The sequence below is a fragment of the Sminthopsis crassicaudata genome, chromosome 4, assembly GCF_048593235.1.
Source record: "Sminthopsis crassicaudata isolate SCR6 chromosome 4, ASM4859323v1, whole genome shotgun sequence".
NCBI lineage: Eukaryota > Metazoa > Chordata > Mammalia > Dasyuromorphia > Dasyuridae > Sminthopsis > Sminthopsis crassicaudata.
The window spans coordinates 130,500,614-130,520,970 of NC_133620.1; the positions used below are offsets into that span (position 1 = coordinate 130,500,614).

Below are 20,357 nucleotides of genomic sequence, written 5' to 3' on the forward strand. Positions count from 1 at the left end.
ATACTTGTAACCTATTTGACCTTCAACAAATCTGGACAAAATCTGAATTTGTTACCTCATCTATATAGAATAAATGACATAGATTATTTCTGAGATTCCTTCCCCTTCAAAATTTTAAGAGTTGTTGGGAAAGCATATTCCCAACACTTGATTTCTCCCTGCTGCCTTAGTGTTTTTAGACTTACCCATCTTCTTATTCAATCTTGGATCTCTGGCAAGTAACTTAAATAATGAATTTCCTCTTCATTTGAATCTCTTCCTCTTTCTTGATTCCTATCTGAGTTGCCATATGCTACTGTAATTAATCATAAAATTATTTTATATATAATTTAACACAAATGTATTAAATCTAAACTTAACTGGACTTTTTTTTTGCTTCATGGCAGCCTTCACCTCTTAATAGACACTCCACAGAGACTATTCCAAAACTACAAATTTACTTTCTTCTTCTTTCATTCTCTTATTTCTTATTATTGAGATCATTAAAATTATCATCATATAGCAATATTATTGAGTCTCAAAAGAGACCCCAAAAGGTTGGGATCGTAGATCAGTATTGTGAAATTTTGCAGGCTTGAACCCATCTCCAAGTCAAGGGGCAAAGTTTATTGTTAATTCTAACACCAATTAAAATAGGCTAAATTCCAAAAGAATTTAGCAAAAAACCAGGAGCAAAAAGAAAAAATTATAGGAAAAGACAGAGAGATCTGGTTCTTTAGGTCATTGGTATTCTAATTTTGTGGTCCAGAACTGAGAAGTAGTCTGGTATCACTGCCCAACAGCTTGTTACCTGGCAATCAATAAAGTTTCTAGGACTATACTATAGTATTCCTAAAGCCAGGAGACTTTAGAATCATTGGCAGAGTGTTAGAATAATAGCATTCCTAAGGTCAGAGGGCCTTGGGATTGCTGCTATATTTCTCCTAGAATTTGCATCCTCCTTAACACTTCACAACTTCTCTCCTTTACTCGTTCAAGTGTTCTAGTTTTCTCAGTAGTCATTGTCATTGTTGCCATCATCTTCTCCCTTTCATTCTCACTCTCTCTCTTCATCTCTTTCTCGTTCTCCTTCTTTTCCTTCTCTTGCTTCTCCTCCTCTTCCTCTTTTTCTCCCGTCTCTGTTTCTATCTCTCTTTCCTTCTATCCCTCCTTCTTACTGTCTTTTTCCCTCTCTTTTTTTCCTACTTGCCTCCTTCATATTCTCAAAAGGAAAGCTGATGCTAACTTCTCTAATTATATCTTTCATTCTTTCTATTCCTGTGTGTTCTGTAATCTTACTTCAGCAAGTCATCACTTTTCCTTTATGTACCTTCGATCTTTCCCTCTATAGTTGCTTCTCAACCTAAAACAAGTCTTTTTCTAAAAAGAAAAGAAGGAAACATTTCTAAACTTGTCACCCTCTGACGCTATCAGTTTATCTCTCTCCTTTTCCAATTCTTCAAAACTCTGTCAGGAGTATCAAACTCAACCAGTATCCACAAGAGACTGAAATATTCTGACATTGCCTAACAAATATTGTTATTTGATCTTCACAGCAACATGGGTAGTAGATGATAATATTATGTCATTTTACAGTCATAAAAATTGAGGCAGACAAAAATTAAGTGGGCATATAATTAGTAAATAAGGGTGAATATGACAAAAAGCATTTGACAAAGTAGAATATCCATTCCTATTAAAAACATTAGAGAGCATAGAAATAAATGGAGTTTTCCTTAAAATTGAGCCAGATTAAAATATAATTGGGAAATGTTTAACAAAATAATCTCAAAATGCAATACAACATAGATAATGTTAATTTGTGGAGCTTTATAGCAATATGTGGTCTGTTTCTACTTGAAGCTGACACCAGTTATTCAGCCTGCCTTTTCACCGGCTATATACTCCTCAACTCCCTGCAATTAGATTCTCTACCAAAAGAGCCATTTCAAAGCTAATAATTTCTTGTTGCCAAATCAAGTGATATCATTTTCCTCCTTGTTCATAGCCATTGATTCCCCTGTGACAACTGACCCAGTCCTTCCAACTTTATTTTTGACATATTCTCTTTCTTTGGAATTGTTATACCACAATTCCATGATTGTTTTCCTATCTCTCTCTGATTATACCTTTTTTTCTTTCTCTTTGGCTACTTTTGCATCACCTTCCCACCCTTTAAAAATAAGTGTTCTCTAATATTTTTTCTTAGTTCCTCTTTTCTTGAAAATCTAAACTTACTTCCTTAGCAATCATCCACTCCTATAATTTCAAGATCACTTCTATATCAATGATCCCAAATTTCTGTCTCCTCCCCCAACCTCTTTCTAGGGATCCAGTTCTATAATCCCCTTTTGCTGCTGAGTTGATGTTCTTACTCTTCCTGATTCCATTTTGGCGTTTTCTTGGCAAAGATATTAGAATGGTCTGTTATTTCCTTCTCCATTTGACAGATGAGGAACTGAGACAAACAGGGTTAAGTGACTTGCCCTGAGTCACATATCTAGTAAATATCTGAAGCCAAATTTAAATTCATGAAGATATATTTTCCTGATTCCAAGCCCAGTACTCTGTCCATTGTGCCATCTATTTGCCCTTATAGTCCCCTTAGCTAAAGATTTCCCAGCAAAGACTGATTAACCACTTGTTGGATGAACTATAGAAGGGATTCTTATTCATAGATGGATTTGTTGGTTAATGAGGTCCCTGCCCACTCTGCAAATCTATGATTCTTTGATTTTCAATCCTATATTACATATATCTCTTCTAAAATGTTCTAGTGATATTTCAACCTCTAAATGTCTAAAACTGAATATTAGAAGATTGTGTGGTTCATTGAAAAGATCATTGAATTTAAAATTAGAAGACCTCAGTTCAAACCCTGACTCTGCTTCCTGTGACTCTGGCCAAGTTATAATCTCTTTAGGCTAAAATTTCCTCATTTGTAAGATAAAATAAAATGAAAAGTTTAAAGAGTTGACCTCTAGATCCCTTTTGACTCTATCTTTATCCATCCCCCAATTCCTCAATTTATGTTGATAGTACCATGATCCTGTCAGACACTCAGCCTTGTAACTTTAACTCTTTCCTCTCATCATGCCCTACATCAAATAATTGGCCTAATTATTTTCATTTATGCTTAATTTCATTATATCTTGTCTTTTTTGGCTGGCCTCCTGTACTTCCATCACAATTGCTTTAGCATATTCCCTTTTTTTTTTTTTCCCCAAGGCTCTAATAATGAACTCAAACTGTTTTTTCTGCCTCTAATCATACTTTTCTCCATTACATTATCTATACTGCCACCCAAGTTGTTTTCCTAATGTACTGTTATGATTTTGTTTATTTTATGAAAAACGTTCATTGATTCCTTTGTGCCTACTAAACAAAGAATAAACTCCTAATCCTGGTTCTGCTAATTTTTTTCTTTGTTGTTCTAATGTTTTGCAATGCCCAGCACATATTAAGTACTTAATTAATGCTTGCTGATTGATTCAATGATCATCTGGTAGCCAAGCTTTTAGTATTAAGCTTCTTTGCACTTAGACTGAATATCAGATTATAGACCAAAAAAAACATTCCTAAGTCTGTTAGCAGTTCTTCTAATTTGGTAGGACTTAGTATGACCCACACTAGAAGGGATTCACAGAATTATGAGGTATTAGAGTAGAGTGAAAGACAGTACTGTGATTACTGAAACAGTGCTAGAAGTCAGGCTCGAATACTTCTGATGTTTACTAATTGTATGACGATTGACATATTTAATATCTCTGAGTTTCTAGTTCTTCATCTATAAAATAGTGATAATACTACAGTACCTACTGCACAGAGTTCTTGAGAAGATGAAATCAGATGTCTGTAAAGTGCATCTCAAAATTTAACACATATGAATGTCAGCTATCATTGTCAGAACAAGACTTTTGTGGAGAAGTACTTTATAGAAGATTAAAAAATATGCAACCATTGGATAAAAAAAAAACAAGCTATTTTTTTCTACAATTCAAAATAGCATATTAATAATTTACAATCCTCATCAATAAAAAAAATCTGACCTGCTCTTCTCTTATTCAGTTCTATGCTCAAGTAAATGTCCATTTCTATTATATTTCCAAGAGATATAGTTATGTCTATATGGCTATATATATATATATATATATATATATATATATATATATATATATATTATATACATCTAGATGGCATAACAGAGAGAACACCTGGAGTCAGGAAGACTTATCTTCTTGAATTCAAATCTGGCCTCAGACACTTAATATCTGTGTGATCTTGGACAAGATTAACTTTTTGCCTCAGTTTTCTTTCTTTTTTTTTTTTATTAAAGCTTTTTCATTTTTAATACATATGGACGGATAATTTTTCAAAATTAACCCTTACAAAACTTGGTGTTCCAATTTCTCCCCCCTTCCTCCTACCCCCTCCCCTAGATAGCAAGTAGTCCTATATGTGTTAAGTATGGTAAAAAAGATATATTAAATCTAAGCTATATGTACATATTTATATAATCATCTTGCTGAATAAGAAAAATCAAATCAAAAAGAAAAAAATGAAAAAGAAAATAAAATGCAAGCAAACAACCACAAAGAGAATGAAAATGCTATGTTGTAATCTACACTCAGTTCCCACAGCTCTCTCACTGGGTGTAGATGGCTCTCTTCATCACAAGATCATTGGAACTTGCCTCAGTTTTCTTAACTATAAAATGATTTGGAGCAAAAAATTACAAACCATTCCAGGATATCTGCCAAAAAAACCCCAAATGGGGTCACAAAGAGTCAGACACAAATGATTTAACAAAATATACATGCATCCTGAATGAGGCAGATTACTTTGCAAACCTTGAAGATCTATGAAAATATCACATGTTATTAATATTATTATACACTAATGGATTTGCTTTACAGGTTGCCCAAACTATTTTTCTTAGTCGGGGCAATAAGTAGTTTTCCTCCATTTTTCCCCCCTAAGTGGATGGTTAGGCCAAACTATTTTGAGTGTTAGCCAAATTGGCCTTCCTTTTAATCTTTACACATGACATTCTAATTCCTATATCCATGTTTCACCATAGCCTGTCTCTCATTGCTGGAATGTATTCCCTCCTCGTTTTCATGTCTTAGCATCCATTACTTTTCTTAAAGGATAATTTCTTTCTTTCTTTTTTTTTTTTTGAGGCTGGAGTTAAGTGACTTGCCCAGGGTCACACAGCTAGGAAGTGTTAAGTGTCAGACCAGATTTGAACTCGGGTCCTCCTGAATTCAAGGTTGGTGCTCTATCCACTGCACCACCTAGCTGCCCTTAAAGGATAATTTCAAGCATTACCCCTTACAAGAGGTCTTTCTAGAACCCCACCCTTCTCCCCAATTTTTTTGAAGTTTATTTGTTTATATGTATATGGGTGTAGATTGTCTCCTATTTGTATCTCACTTAGCACAGTGTCTAGTACCTAGTTGGTACTATATAAATAATTATTCTCTATTTTTCCCAATAGAATATACATTCTACCTGGGAAAGGGGATAAATCTTAGGGAGTTAGGTAAATTTCAGAGAGGTTCAGTGACTTGCCCATTGTCACCCAGCTGTAGTCCCACAGGATTGATCCAAATTGATCTGACTCCAAATCTACTATTTTTCATACACTATTCTTCTACTGGCTTCTGAACTTTGTGTTTGTTACTAAAAATATTGCATTATTTTTTTCATATTGCTTCTTCTTTTGAAATTTTTTTTATAGTACAATCGATATCAAAGCTATGGAGCTGAGGAATGGGTCCTGCAAATGGGAGGAGTACTCTGCCCCAGTCCAGGGTGTGGAGCAGGTCTACTCCCTGAACCAGACGTGAGGAAAATCACATGTGAGCCAAGCAATGGCCTGGGCTGTGGGGTAAGGACAGACTCTACTATTTGAACTCATTGGTATTTTGGTTTGAATTGTTTGTTTCCTTCGAATTGGAGAAATATTTCGCTGTGGCATCAAGTTTTGTTTTGGGTTTGTTTGGTTTGTTTTTTGAAGGGTCTAAAAGCTAGAATTCAGTGGCCCAGGGTAGGAAAGGATTACTAATGTATCAGACCAGAATTCTTTCGTGTAATTCATTTGAGAGATTGCTGATCTAAGTAGTTCCTTTGAACAGTTGTCAATGACAAGGCCACTTCTTGAACTTTTTCTTCCAATGCTCAGCAGATTCTCCATATACCATTTATTATTGTGTTAGTGGTGCCTTTAAGTAGACAGGAGTAAAAGAGAGACAGAATGTCCCATCAGTGATGTCCCAGTGACAGTGTTTGTGTAAGTACTTGGAGAAATAAAATGAAGATTAATATAGAGATGTTGAAATTGTATTGTGTCTTAAATGCTATTTTAAATAGAGTTGAGCAGAACTAATGGGGCCTCTTAGGAAAGCAGAATCGGAAACACTGAAAATATTTGTTCTAAGAGGTCAAACCAAATGTCCTAGACGGAGGTTTCAGTGAATATCCTGGTAAAAGCTAGAGGAAAGGGGGTGGAGGGAAAATATGCTTCAAACACAAAAGGCTTACTAAATTACAGGTTGAAATGACAAATGGATAATAATCCTGATATTAAATTTAGTGCAGGCAGGAAAACAGCTTATAAAATGCTGTTGAATTTTGATGGAGAAGCTTTTCTTTTGACATTGAAACTTAGTGGAGGACTTGGGGTGGGGCATTAAAAATATCAGAGACAGGGGCAAAATGTAATTGTTTGCTGAGCACAGTAAGTCACCTGAGTATAGAGTAACATCTGTCGACCTTGGTAAAACTTTGTCTCTGTCCATGCAGTGGGCATGTCAGGCACAGTGTTCCCTACCTAAGCTCTTTTACCTGGTACAGAACTAGAAAGGAAAGGAAACTGAAGTGGTAGAAAGTAATGGAAAAACAAGAATGACAAAAGAGAAAGCAATGCCTCTGGATTAACTTTCATGATTGCATTAAAATGAAAGCCCAAGTAAATTTGGCTATCCTCAGAAATTATGTAAATCAGACTATTTTTCAGCATTAGTCATCATCATTTTGCTGTACAATCCATGCTGATTACATGTGCTCTAAGTGGCTTCCACAGTGCCAGCTTTAGGGAATTATTGTATGTTTCCCTTTTTTGGCCTTTCCTTTTTTTCTGAACACATTACATTTATTATTAAAATCACATCATGAGCCTGAGTCATATAATAGCTTATATTGGTATTCATCCTTTAATATATATCTATATGTTTGATTTATTTAGATTACAAACTTAGTCCGTATTTTTGTACATATTTTTCGTTCCCCACAGTGCCTGGCAGGGTGCAACGTAGGCATTTCTATGCAAAAATAGGAATGAATGAATACTATTAATATAGAAATGACCATTTCACATATAGATAAGCCATATCTTCTATTAAATCAGCGAATCTCAAAGTCGAAAGTAATCTTACAAATTATCCATTCAAACCCATATCTTACTAGGAATCCCTTATATAACACATCTAAGCAGTCAACTGAACTTTACTTGAATTTCTACTGATTGGCATCTACTTCCTCCCAAACAAGCCAAAATATCATCTCAACAACTCTTGATTACTGGAGTATTTTTCCTGATGGCAATCTGAAATCCACTCTCTGCAGTAGCCACTCATTTCTGTAGTTCTACCCTATGGGGTCAAGGAAACAAGCCCCTTTCCATGTGACAGCAGTTCAGTTACTTGAAGGCAGTTGTCATATATCCCTCAAGTTTTCTCAGAGCTAAAATCAATCATTTAACTAACAAAGTTATTCATTGCCTACTACGTGCCAAGAACCGTGGTAGGCTTTGCAGACAAGAATACAGTGAATGATACAATCCCTAATAGGAAGAACCTTCTGTTCCAGTAGAGGAGATAAGTGTATGTGTATATACATATATGTATGAATGTGGGTATATATAAAATAATACAAAATAGTTTTGTAAGGAGAACAGTTACAATGGAGGTTTCACATACTTAGACAATAATTGAGTGATGTATTAAAGACAGTGGGGGGATTGTATGATGTTGAGATGAGGACAAAAGACATCCCTAGCTGGACGTTGCAAGGGCAAGGAGAAGAGAGATGCCCCATTATGTATAAGGAAGAGAGAGAAGGCCAGTTTAGCTGGAATGCAGGTTAATATGAAATGAGACTCAAAAGATAGAATGGAGCCAAATTCTGTAGAATTTAAAAAATGTAAACAGAGTAATATTTAATTCTAGAGGCAACAGGAAACCACTGGAGTTTACTGAGTAAGGGAGTAATGAGTGATAATGGTCAAATCTGTATTTATAGAAAAATCAGTTGGGTAGCTGTAGAGGATGGATTGCAGTACAGATAGACATGAGACAGGAAGACCTTCAGGAATCTAATGAGAGATGATGAGGGCCTGAGCTAAGAATTCGCAGGATATAATTCACCTGGTAGCTGATTTCTGATCATTTCAGTGAAAAATCAATTTTTGTCTATTTTTTTTTTGTTTATTTCCTGTAAATTGAATCCATTTCAATCTAGTGATGCTGGGAAGCTCTTATTCAAAGAGTAAATTGGAGCTAGGAGCTCATTGTAGGTCATCGGTTTTCTGACTGTAAATATGATATACAAACCTGAACATGATAGTCAAGGAGTATCTGTTAGAAACAGAATGTAGCAGCATTCTGGATTTCTGAATCACAGACACTAAATACATTTCTATTATTTTTCATATGATTTTTAATGATTTAGTATTTTATTTGTACCCCAATTTCATGTAAAAACAAAATTAAACTTTTAAAAATTTGAGTTCCAAATTTTCTCCTTCCCTTCCTTGCCCACCTCATTGAGAAGGCAGGTGATTTCATATAGGTTATATGTGTGCAATCATGCAAAACTTATTTCTACATTAGTCATACAGCACTTCTATCACTGCAGCCTAAATATTTCATTAGTTCTTTGACTGCCCTGTTACACTCTTGAATCTTGTTGAGATTGTTGTTCACTTCCAGGTCTTCTTTGGATGGAATATTGTCTATCTTCAGCCTCTCTTTTCTGCACTTTTCTTGGATTTTTTAATCCAAAGTGTAGGACTTTATATTGATCCTGCCTAGATTCTATCTTATTAAATTCAGCTCACTATTCTAACTTATTGAAATCCTTCTGGATCCTTGTTCTTTTATCCAACATAAATGAAAATATTTAAATGACTAGCTCACCAGGGAAATAAAGTCACCTGCCTAGAGTAGGAAGGATTAGTCTTCTTCTCCTTTGTAAAAATTAGGACCATTTACTCATTTTCCTTCTTGCAGTCTCTCTCTTTATCTCCACAGTTTTTCAGACATTACTATTATTAGCACAGCAATAACTTCTGAAAGAATTTGCTACCCCGTGGAGTATTTCATCTGTTCCAAAAGACTGGATTTTTAAGACAGATAGGTTCTCCAACCATGTCTTCACTTAGCTTGGATTTCAATCCCCCTATTGGCAATTTTTATCCTGCACTGCAATGTGAAGATGACCAATTACCCTTGATTAAAAAAAAAATAGAATTAGAATAAGAAATGAGTAGTTTTGTATTCTTTTCCATTATTTACTGGAGAATCAGAGTGTTACAGGGGCACCAGACCTGTAGTCAGGAAGACTCATCTCCATGACTCCAAATCCAGCTTCAGATACTTACTGGCTGTGTGACTATTGGCAAGTCACATCACCCTGTTTGCCTCAGTTTTCTCATTTGTAAAATGAACTAGAGAAGAAAACGGTAAGCCCTTCCAGTATCTTTGCAAAGAAAACTTCAGATAGGATCAGATACCTACTGAAAAATAATTTAAATGAATGACATAATAAAAAAGAGCCATGGACCTGGAGTCAGATAGACTTGCATTCAAATGCTATTTCTGACATTTACCTGATTAAAGGTCTCATTTCCTACTGTTAAGAAGATTAAATTATCTAAGTGTTACTTATTCATAGGACCATAACTTTAGGACTAGAAGGACATCACAGTTCAGCCGCCTCATTTTCTCAGCGAGGAAATTGAGTCCCAGAGAAGATAGGTACCTTATTCAGAGAACCTAGTAAATAACAGAATTATAATCTGAATTCAAAACCTCAGACTCAAATCTATTATGCACCCATTTTTAATAGGCATTACCTTCAGCCCACCTATCCCCTAATCAAAGGGCTTATCACTTATTTGACTATCATCTTGTCTGAAAAGTAGTTTTTGTAAAAGATCTGAAATGATCAGTGAGTTCATGATACATACATAAATGTCTCTTTAAATGTCTTCTCTACTGCTTCCTCTTCAAATTCATTTTTGTGTCCTAAGAATTTTATATTCAAGAATATCTTCACCATTTAACCCAATTTCACTCGTAAAATTTTAGAACTTGAAATTTTACCTATCCTTTCTCTGATTTTCTTAAATATACTCTTCCAAAGCAAATAAAAAGGTTCAGATTATATACAATGTTCCTCTCTTTCTTTGCAATACCCAATGCAAGTCCATAAGTAATACTTATTAGCAGCTTATCCATAATAGTCTCAATTGTTTATCTAACTCTTAATTGTCTAGCTTCCTAACGCCAAAGTTTATCACATGAATTGTCATAATTTTTCCAAAACATGTTGAATTAGATCACATTTGAAAATTAAAAATACTAGTATGATTGTTAATAATTTCTTAGAATGTTGGACAATTAGAAATTAAATCAGTAGCAAAAGGAAGCTGTTTTCTTAAGCTTCACTCACATGGAAAGTAAGAGCAAGTAATATTTACTACTGGACACATTGAACTTAATCAATTAAATAAGCAGAGACTAATAGGACAGTTTGTTTATCTGAAATTCTACAAAGTAGAACTCTCCATTAACTATCACTTCTGTGTATCTACTGGCAAGGATAATGGATTTTCATAGCAATAACCCAGGGCACAAGGTCCTGCAGTTGTGGCTAAATCATTATCCAATTTCAAATTATGTTCACGGCACTTTTAATGTTAAATATATTTTACTTAAGGGACAGTGTGGGTACAACAGAAATTATGTGAGCAGTTAGGGATGAAAAGATTGAAGAGGAGAGAGACTGAGAGTCAGAAGGCCTATGTTTTGAATTACAGTTTTTCCACATAATACTTCTGTTGTCTTGAGCAAGTCACGTAAACCCTTTAGATTTCAATTTACCCATTTGTAAAATGATGGATTGGGACTAGATGTATGTCATGGACCCCATTGGCAATAGAATGAAAGCTACAGACCCTTCTCAGATCAATGTTTATTTAAATACAAAATGTGTGTGTGTGTGTGTGAATACAAAGGAAACCAATTATTAAAAAATAGTGATCAAATTTTTTTTAACCAGTCCTAAGTCTATGATCCTTGTATCATTCACTATAATCATATTCTGATGCTTCATTGGGATTTGTAAGCAATCTTGATTTCTTAATGACTATGATAACACAGTAAAAGGTCTTCCCACTCCCTTAATGCTAAAATGACTTCATATAAAATGCTACTGACCATATTTGTCTGAAGATAGGTCTAGCAAAATATAGAGCAATTTACTTGTCCTTTAAAGTTTGGTCAAGACATAGGTTTTTACTTACAGCAATTCATGAAGACTTTACTAAGGACTATACTTGGTTTAAATTACAAATTCCTGAAATATTGAGGTGATCAAGCAGGGAACATTGATTAATTACCCAGTTTAGTCAACTCTTCATTTTCACTCCAGCTACCGTGTTAACTCTCCTACATGATGACCCCGGCTGGATATTCTCTGCCCTCTTCTCCCTTTTCTAATTCCTATTATGTGTTGTCTTCCCCCTACTACTACTACTTACCAGATTGTAAACATGCTGTGTAGAGAGACTGTCTTTCTTTTTCTAATCTTTATCTCCAGCGCTTGACACAGTACCTGGCACATAGTGGTGCTCAATAAATATTTATTGTATTCATTTGTATATACATATACACATATATGTAGAATGTATCTTATATTTATAATAGAATGTGTATACATTCTTGGAATCAGGAAGACCTAAGTTCAAATCCAGCCTCAGATAATAGCTACGGCCCTGAGAAAATCACTTACCTGTTTGTCTTTATCCACTGGAGAAGGATGTGAAGAACCATTCCAGTATCTTTGTGAATAAAACCCAATGGGCCGTATGATCCATGGAGTTATGGAGATCCAAACCTAACTGAATGATATATATATATATATATATATATATATATATATATATATATATATATATATATATATATATATATATATATATATATATATATATATATATATGTAAAACATACACACGTATGTTTGTTTATTACACTAGTAATATTGGTCAGAGTGTTAGAGGAGCTTAGAAAGGCAGGATGGTTTATGGGAAGAATCATAGCTTTTGGAATCAGGAAGACCTGGTTTGAGATTTTTATCTTTGGCACATACTAGCTGTATGACCATTGACAAATCACTTAACTCTTTTTTTTTCTTTTTTCTTTTTTCTGAGGCTGGGGTTAAGTGACTTGCCCAGGGTCACACAGCTAGGAAGTGTTAAGTGTCTGAGACTAGATTTGAACTCGGGTCCTCCTGAATTCAAGGCTGGTGCTCTATCCACTGCACCACCTAGCTGCCTCTAATCACTTTACTTCTAAGGAAACTCTCCAAAATTGCCTTAATGAAGTTAGTTTCCATATGACTGAAAAGGAAAAAAAAAAAAAAAGTTTGGACAAACAAAAACCTGAATTCTCACCCTAATTCTTCTGCTTAATATTTATTTAACTTGGAGCACGTTCACTCTGTGAATTTAAATTTCTTTTTACCTTAAAGACATGTTATAGCATAAAAAGAAGGTAGACCATCCATGCAGTCAGATGTGGGATAACAATTGATTTTTCTGAATGATGCCCTGAGATCCATTTCTCATATGTTAAAAAAGAAAAAAAAAATTCAAGACAGTGACTTCTGCGCATTTTCAATTCTTCAGGATTATGGGAAAGACATAACTTAGAAGGATCCAAAGACATGAATAAGTTGTAATCAATGACACCGGTGTTGAGAACCCACATGTTTGAAATCATGGTTCCATCCAAATTACTGCAGCTTGGAAGAATAGCAAACATTGTACAGTGTCTTCAGATAAATGGAATACTACTCTCCATTGTCTATTATCAGCTGAGATATCCAAAACTATTCTCTCATTCTTGCTACTAATATTTCCTGGCAAGCAATCTGTTTGCCTTGTCTACTCATAAAGCCAGGAATTCCGAAGGGAGATTTTATTATTATTTTTTTGGGGAGATTTAATTATAATGGGATTTTTTTTTCCAAATGATCTAACACTGTTTACCCATTAGTGTCTGCTACACAATTAGTAGACTTTTATCAATGCACTAGTGCCTATATCTATTATCTGCCCAATATTACCTTCCAGAGGTCTTCCAGAGAAATCTAGCTTGCAATTCCTTACCTATTCCTTTCTCATTTCTCCTCTCATCCGGTCAGGAATTTTCTGCTTCTGTCTTGCTTATTGGTTGTCATTATTTTTCATCCAAGATAGTATGGATTTAGCACTCTTCACCTTGTGATTCAATTACTTGCCTTTTCACATCAAAAGTCACTATCAAAAACATTTAATAAGTGCCTACTTATTTGTGCATTTACTTTTCTTGGCACATACAAATGTAACATTTACAGTATATGATTGTGTTCTTTTCAAAGATGCAGAAAAAGCAGTGAGATGGCCTCTGACTCCAACAGTGCTGCAGTATTTCCAGATATCAAATTTATATGCCTTAATGAGAGCCCAGAGCTAAATAAGGAGTTTTGTGAATTTATAACATTTCTTGCCTTTGTGTGCACTAAGATGTCAATTTTGACAGGGGGTGCAGCATTTATTTATAATGATAAGCAAAGCTCAACCAAGAATATATATTGAGGTCAACTAGTTTGACCTTACTCTCTGCTAGTCCTCAACAATATTTTTATTGCTGCTTATAAAAATATTAATTGATTTTCCAAGATATTCACATTATGCTTTGTCTTCATTTTGGTTTTTTTGGTCTTATTACTATTCATCAGACCTATCTCACTAACTTTTATGGCTGAGATGTAAAATGTTGACATGTTTAATGCTGGAAAACAGCAACAAAATATGGACTATATTATACTCACTGACCTGGCAACAGAGAAGGCTGAGGCAATCCAGACTCATGCATACTCTATAAATAAAACATCTTTATCATATTTGGTTCTATCCTGGGATATTGTATGTCCTAGTAAATGATCTTTTAAAGCATTTGGAATTGCAGAGTGAGGTTTCTGTCATGAATTGGAAAGCTAGAGAATAGAGCATTAACCAAGAATTTTATTTGTTCATTCACATTAAGACCAAAATCTCTAATAGATTAACTCTCTAAGGGGTTTTAGGGATTCATATTACATCATTTGAATGTGAATCTTAATAGTAGAATATAAGAGATCTGCTGTAGTTTGAAATTCTTTCATTGTACAAGTATTTATCAAGGACCTACTGTGTGTAAAGATTCTTCTTGGAGATTTATGCTCATCATTGTCACTTTAAAATTCTTTCAAAGGCATATATCTATTTGCCATATATCTATTTGCTTTTGTTGCTCTTAAAATGGGAAGGAGATTAAAACAAACTCAAATGCAAAATAAAGTCTCAGATAAGTCTTTTAAGTAAAACTTAAATGACAAGCTTTTCTTTTTCTCTTCTATCTTCTCCCTCTTACATCCCCCTGCCTTTTTTTTAGCTCTGAAATTCAAATCATGCATGCAGTCAATACTAAAAGAAAACTGTAATCCTCTTTTTCCTTTAAAGTTATTTTAATTTTATGGACATTTGTAATTTAATCATAAATTTTATGTTAAAAGAATTTGAGCATATTGTTAGTTTATTTTTAAAAGAAAACTAAAAATTAAAAATCTAACTCAAATTTTATATGGAAATTTTTCAAAGAAATATAAAAAACATAGATATTGTTCAATATTGGTAAATGCTAGTTTGCTAGCTTCTGTAGTCAGCTCCAGGCAGTAATCATACCTTGCCTCCTTCTATTGACTGGTCACTTTAGCCTATAGAAAACAGAATTGCATCTTTTCAATGCCTTATGCTCCAATTCCTAAGCAAGTTGTTTCTTAGCTAAAATATGACAGACTTTCCATAAAATGACTGAAATACTATTTTCTTGATCATGTATAATACGATTTGCAATGATCTGTGAAAATGGGGAACTCTTACTTATGTCAGTGTACTATAGCCTTTTAATAATGTCCTAGCCTAAAATAATACAATACAAATAATAGTTTCTTCTAGGACATATTTATCACAAAGAAATGGTTATTCTTAATAGCAGTGCCCAGAAATATGGCAGAGCATTGACCTCTGGATATACATAAAATACAAAGGTCATCAATTCTGGGGGAAACCATTCTGCCATGATTGATAGAATCCTTTCTGTTGCCACAGTTGCTTGGAAAGTCAAATGAGAGGGTTGTTTTTTGTATTGTTTTGTTTTAATGCATTTTAAAATAACCAGTCTTCTTTTGTTATTGTTTTTATATTTTTACTTGTATTGAAATACCTGTAAAAGTGCCACAAGGAACATTGAAAGAACCAGTCAGGTATTCCAATAATACAGTCAAACAAACCCATATTTTCTCTTCCTGTCATAAAAAATGAAGAAAAAACAATCAAAATACAAAGGATTTTATTTGATAAGGTTTTTTTTTTCCCCTGAATTGACGAGACTTTCAAATAATACATTATAAAAAACTAGTAGTTCTTGTGAGAATAAAGTTCTGCTTTAGTTTTTCTAGGTCTTTGTTTTAAGTATAAATAAAAAGCTGTGAGTCATATGGTAATAGAATGAACAATATCTGTAAAGCCTCTGACTCCTAGTTATAGATAAGAGATATGGAGATCTGAAGGGGTTAAATGATTGCCTTAGGCTCATACAGGAGAGTTGGGGGTGGATCTACTGTTCTTTCCACTGTATCTTGAATAAGAATAGGCTGGTTGAGTTTTAATATAATTACTCATATTAAGAATTGAGTTGAGGAGCAGCCAGGTGGCGCTGTGGATAGAGCTCCAGCCCTGAATTCAAGAGGACCTGAGTTCAAATCTGCCCTCAGACACTTAACACTTCCTGGCTGTGTGACCCTGGGCAAGTCACTTAACCCCAATTGCCTCAGGGGGGAAAAAGAAGAAAAAAAGAATTGAGTTGAATCTGCTAAAAGTTTATGCATACCTATTATTAGATAATTTTTAGTTTTTTATCTTTGAAAAATGAATTGGATTATTTAAATATTTTCTTAATCTTAGAATCATAATTCATACTTTCATTGGATCCATTTTTCGTAATTTCCAGGAATACTATAGAAATTAGAAACACGGGGAGTTTGGTGGCACATTGAATAACTACCAGACCTACAATCAGGAAAATTCACTTTCATGCATATTTACTAATTGTATGATTCTGGGCCAGTCACTTAACCCTGTTTGTCTCAGTTCACTGTCATCAGTAATATGAACTAGAGAAGGTAATGGCAAACTACTCCAGTATCTTTGCAAAAAAATAAATAAATAAATAAATAAACAAATGGGATCACAGAGAATGGGACACAACTGAAATGACTAAACACTAGCAGCAAATGAAAAACTCATAACATTCATAGATCTAGACAAACAAACCATTTTTAATGTTTTAATTTAGTCATTCAGTTACTTTAAAATATTTGAATGAATTCAAATAGCTGTTTTTGAAATAATGCAGTATATGTTCATATACATACATATGTTATATATATGTATATATAGTTCAATAGGTCAAATAGTTTTCCCAAACTGTTTTTTACCACTCTTTTTTATTTTTTATTGTAAGGGAAATCTCTCTGTGAAGGGCAAGAAAATATTAGGAAATATAATTGATATAAAAGCAAAAGGTAACAAAAAATTGTTTATAAGCAAGAAAAAGTACAGAGTCATCTCCATACCACAAAAAGCCATGGAGTAGAACTATGGTCATCAGATTTGCTTCTCTGAAACCAACTATGTTTGTAAAAAGATAGCTATTAAATTACTTTAAGGCTTATAAAATAGAGATCATGTCTATGGCAATATCTGGGTTAAAAACATCAAAAAGAAACGTATATATTAAATAGGAAGATTGTTAGTTTATTAATGAAAAGGTTAGCTCAGTAAACTATCTCAACCTTTTATTTGTCTATAAATAGATACCTTTGGGCTTTCTTGATTATCAGATATAAATAAAATTACAAGCCTAGAGATTTCCTTTTGTAAATATTTAAATTTCATTTTTTCAATTAAAAATGTATTTCTTCTTGTACTACTTATTTTTGTAATAAATACATATAGTCAAGAAAAACAAATTCCCATGTTAGCCCATGTCCAAAAACTTTATATTTCATCTTAACTAATTCAGTTATTTCTATGTCAGGAAATGGGCAGAAATCATGGTTTGTCATTGTGTTGATCAGAGTTCTTAAGTCTTTCATAGTTGTTCATCTTATATAATGGTATTGTTATTGTACAAATTGTTCCACTCATTCTGTTCTCCTCTTTCTGCATCAGTTCATATAAGTTTTTCTAAACCTACAGATTATAGAAGTGCAGATAAGACTGCCTAATTTATAATCTTATAAACTGTTCATTGTATTGAATGGAAATCAGATCTCAAATAGGCCTTTCAAAACAGATTTGGTATTAGATTTAAACTGGGGCCATAACTTTTTGTCTTTTATGAGGGCCATATCCTCAGACATATTGGAGAAAAATCCATGGTCAACCCAACTAAGTCCCAGATCCTATGGCCAGGAATAGAGGTAGGATCTAGTAGTATATGCTCAACATACATATGAAGACATTGAGACAAGTTCAATTTTTGCACAGTATATTTTTTTCCATTGTGTATTGCCTTGACAATTAATAAGAAACACAAAGCTAGGTTTTATAGTATTCACATGTATGTGCATGTGTGCATATATGAATATATACATATTTTTATATATCAAATATCACAATTTAAATTGTAATATTTCTAAATGAATATATATATATACGTATATATTATATCATATATATCAACTTCATTGTGACAAACCCAGAAAGTAAGACCCAACCCAAATGTTGCCTTCTCTATGAATATATCCCTGGAGCTCTATTTCATAATGACATTTCCCCTCCTTAGACCCTCACAGACTATATAACTTGCATCTTTCTTATTCAGTGATTATGTATTATTTTGTTTTTAAGCTTTTGTATAGAAAGTTAATATGGATTATCTAGAGGCTGCTTCCTCTGTCAGCTGTAATTTCCATGAGACCAGAGACAATGTCTTATCTAAACTTTGATTTAATTAATAGCACTGTGCACCATACCCACAAAGCTTTAAAAATGTTTGTTAAATTTGTTATTCAATATGCTCATAATCATAGACTTATCTTCCTTAGAAAATAAAGTTAATTTTAACAAATGTCATAAAATATATATTCTGTATTTATTTGACAAAAATGTATCTAAAAATCTAATTTTAAACCATAAGATTGTCTTACTTGCAAAGATCAGGAATAGTCTTGCTAGACTCTCACTGAGCCAGATTGATGAGCCAGGAGACAAAATCTTAAAAGAGTATTTTTTTTTTAAATCAAGAAAAATAGTTCAGACAGATAAGAACAAGTTTTATTTAACATTATGCAAGCATACATTTCACAGATTTTCCTAGAAAGTCTTCTATTTATTGAAACATATAAGTTGTAGTTTTAGAACAGACCAGTCACTTAATGCTCACAAATCCTAGCTTTGATAAAGTTGTTGTTCAGTCATGTCTAACTCTTCATGACCTCAGCTGGAGTTTTCTTAGCAAAGATACTGGAGTGGTTTCCCAGTTCCTTCTCCAGTTCATTTTTATAGATGAGGAAAAGGAGGCAAACAGGATGAAGTGACTATCCCAGGGTCATATATCTAGTAAGTGTAGTAATCCAGATATGAGATGATGATGAGGGCCTGAACTAGAGTAGTAGTAGCCTTATCAAATTAGAGAAGGATTTGGAGAAATACTGCAAAGGTGAAAACAAATTTGATAAGGGGGAAGAGGAGAGCAGTGAGACATAATGAGTGTGTCTCCTCTGTTGAGATCTTGAGGCACTGGGATGATGATGTTGCCCTCCACTGTAATAAGGAAGGCAGAAGTTAAAGGAGAGTTTAGAAGAGAAGATAGCATCAGTTTTTCTTCTGACATGAGAGAAAGAGAACAAGAGAGAAACAGAAAGAAAGGGAGGGAGAAAGAAACTTGTATTTCAAGTCCCTTGTTTTCATTTACTAGCTCTGGTATTGGGTTAAGACATAAAATTTCTTTGAGTCTTAGAATTCTTCTCTACAAAATGGGGAATAATAAGACATAATTGGGTCATAGATTTGGAGTTCAACAGGCCTTTAGAGACCATGCAATGCAACTTCATCATTTTCAGGGTTGTTATAAGGAAAGCACATTGTAAACTATAAAATAATTTATAAATACAAACTATTGTTACTAAATAATATGTATTTAATCAGTTCAACTTCAGAAAATTAGAGTAATTTTTTCAAAAACAGGAGATCTAAATTAAATTATAACTACAAAGCTCCTTCTACTACTAGAATTGATTTGATTTGTTTTCACATTAAATTGGGTGTTTACTATGTATGCTTCTTTGTTTCATAGACTGGTCATTATTTTCATATCACTTGACTCTTTTTGATCTCATATACTAGCTTTGGTGGATGTCTTCATGCCATCCATCTTTTTTTTTTTTTTCCTTTTCTTTCTTAAGCCAACTAAGGGGATTGACCTATAGTTGAATTACTTGTAAACTCTCTAACAACTTGGTTGAGCATCCTTTCTTTCTGATAAATAGGTAAGTCAGTAGATAAGTAAGTAGGTAGATAGGTAGTAGGTAGGAGGAGAGAGACAGAAAGAGACAGAGATTTCAAGGCTTGTTCCTTTGCCTTTATATTGACAATGTGGCACATTTTTCTATGTAGTTCATGTCCTTTCTCTTCTTGGTTTCCTTTAATATTGTTTTTTTCTTTATATTTTTACATTTAAGATATCCTAACCTTTCAATATCTTTCACTGTTCTTATTCCTTGAAGGAAGTATAAGCAATTTATTTTGTGGAAAAATTTTTTTTTTTGCATTCATTTTACTTGTTCGTTGTTTTGTTTTGCTGTTGTGAGGAGGTACTAATTAAATCCATAGTTTTAGGTCTTTCTCCTCTTTTCCATGTTAAATTTTGCAACAAATACAGCGGCATCTGGCAGATTCTTTATGTCCTATTTTGTGTTCCCACTGAGAATGGATGTATTTC

The 20,357-nt window shown here is 33.6% G+C and overlaps 1 protein-coding gene across 1 annotated transcript in view; it reads left to right on the top strand.

Moving 5' to 3' along the window:
• The window catches only part of PRKN (parkin RBR E3 ubiquitin protein ligase), a 1,861,641-nt gene that overhangs the window by 1,579,839 nt on the left and 261,445 nt on the right, over window positions 1-20,357 (top strand). Inside the window, 1 exon segment of the mRNA XM_074309364.1 lies at window positions 5,723-5,872. Coding sequence (XP_074165465.1) covers window positions 5,723-5,872 — 150 coding nt within the window.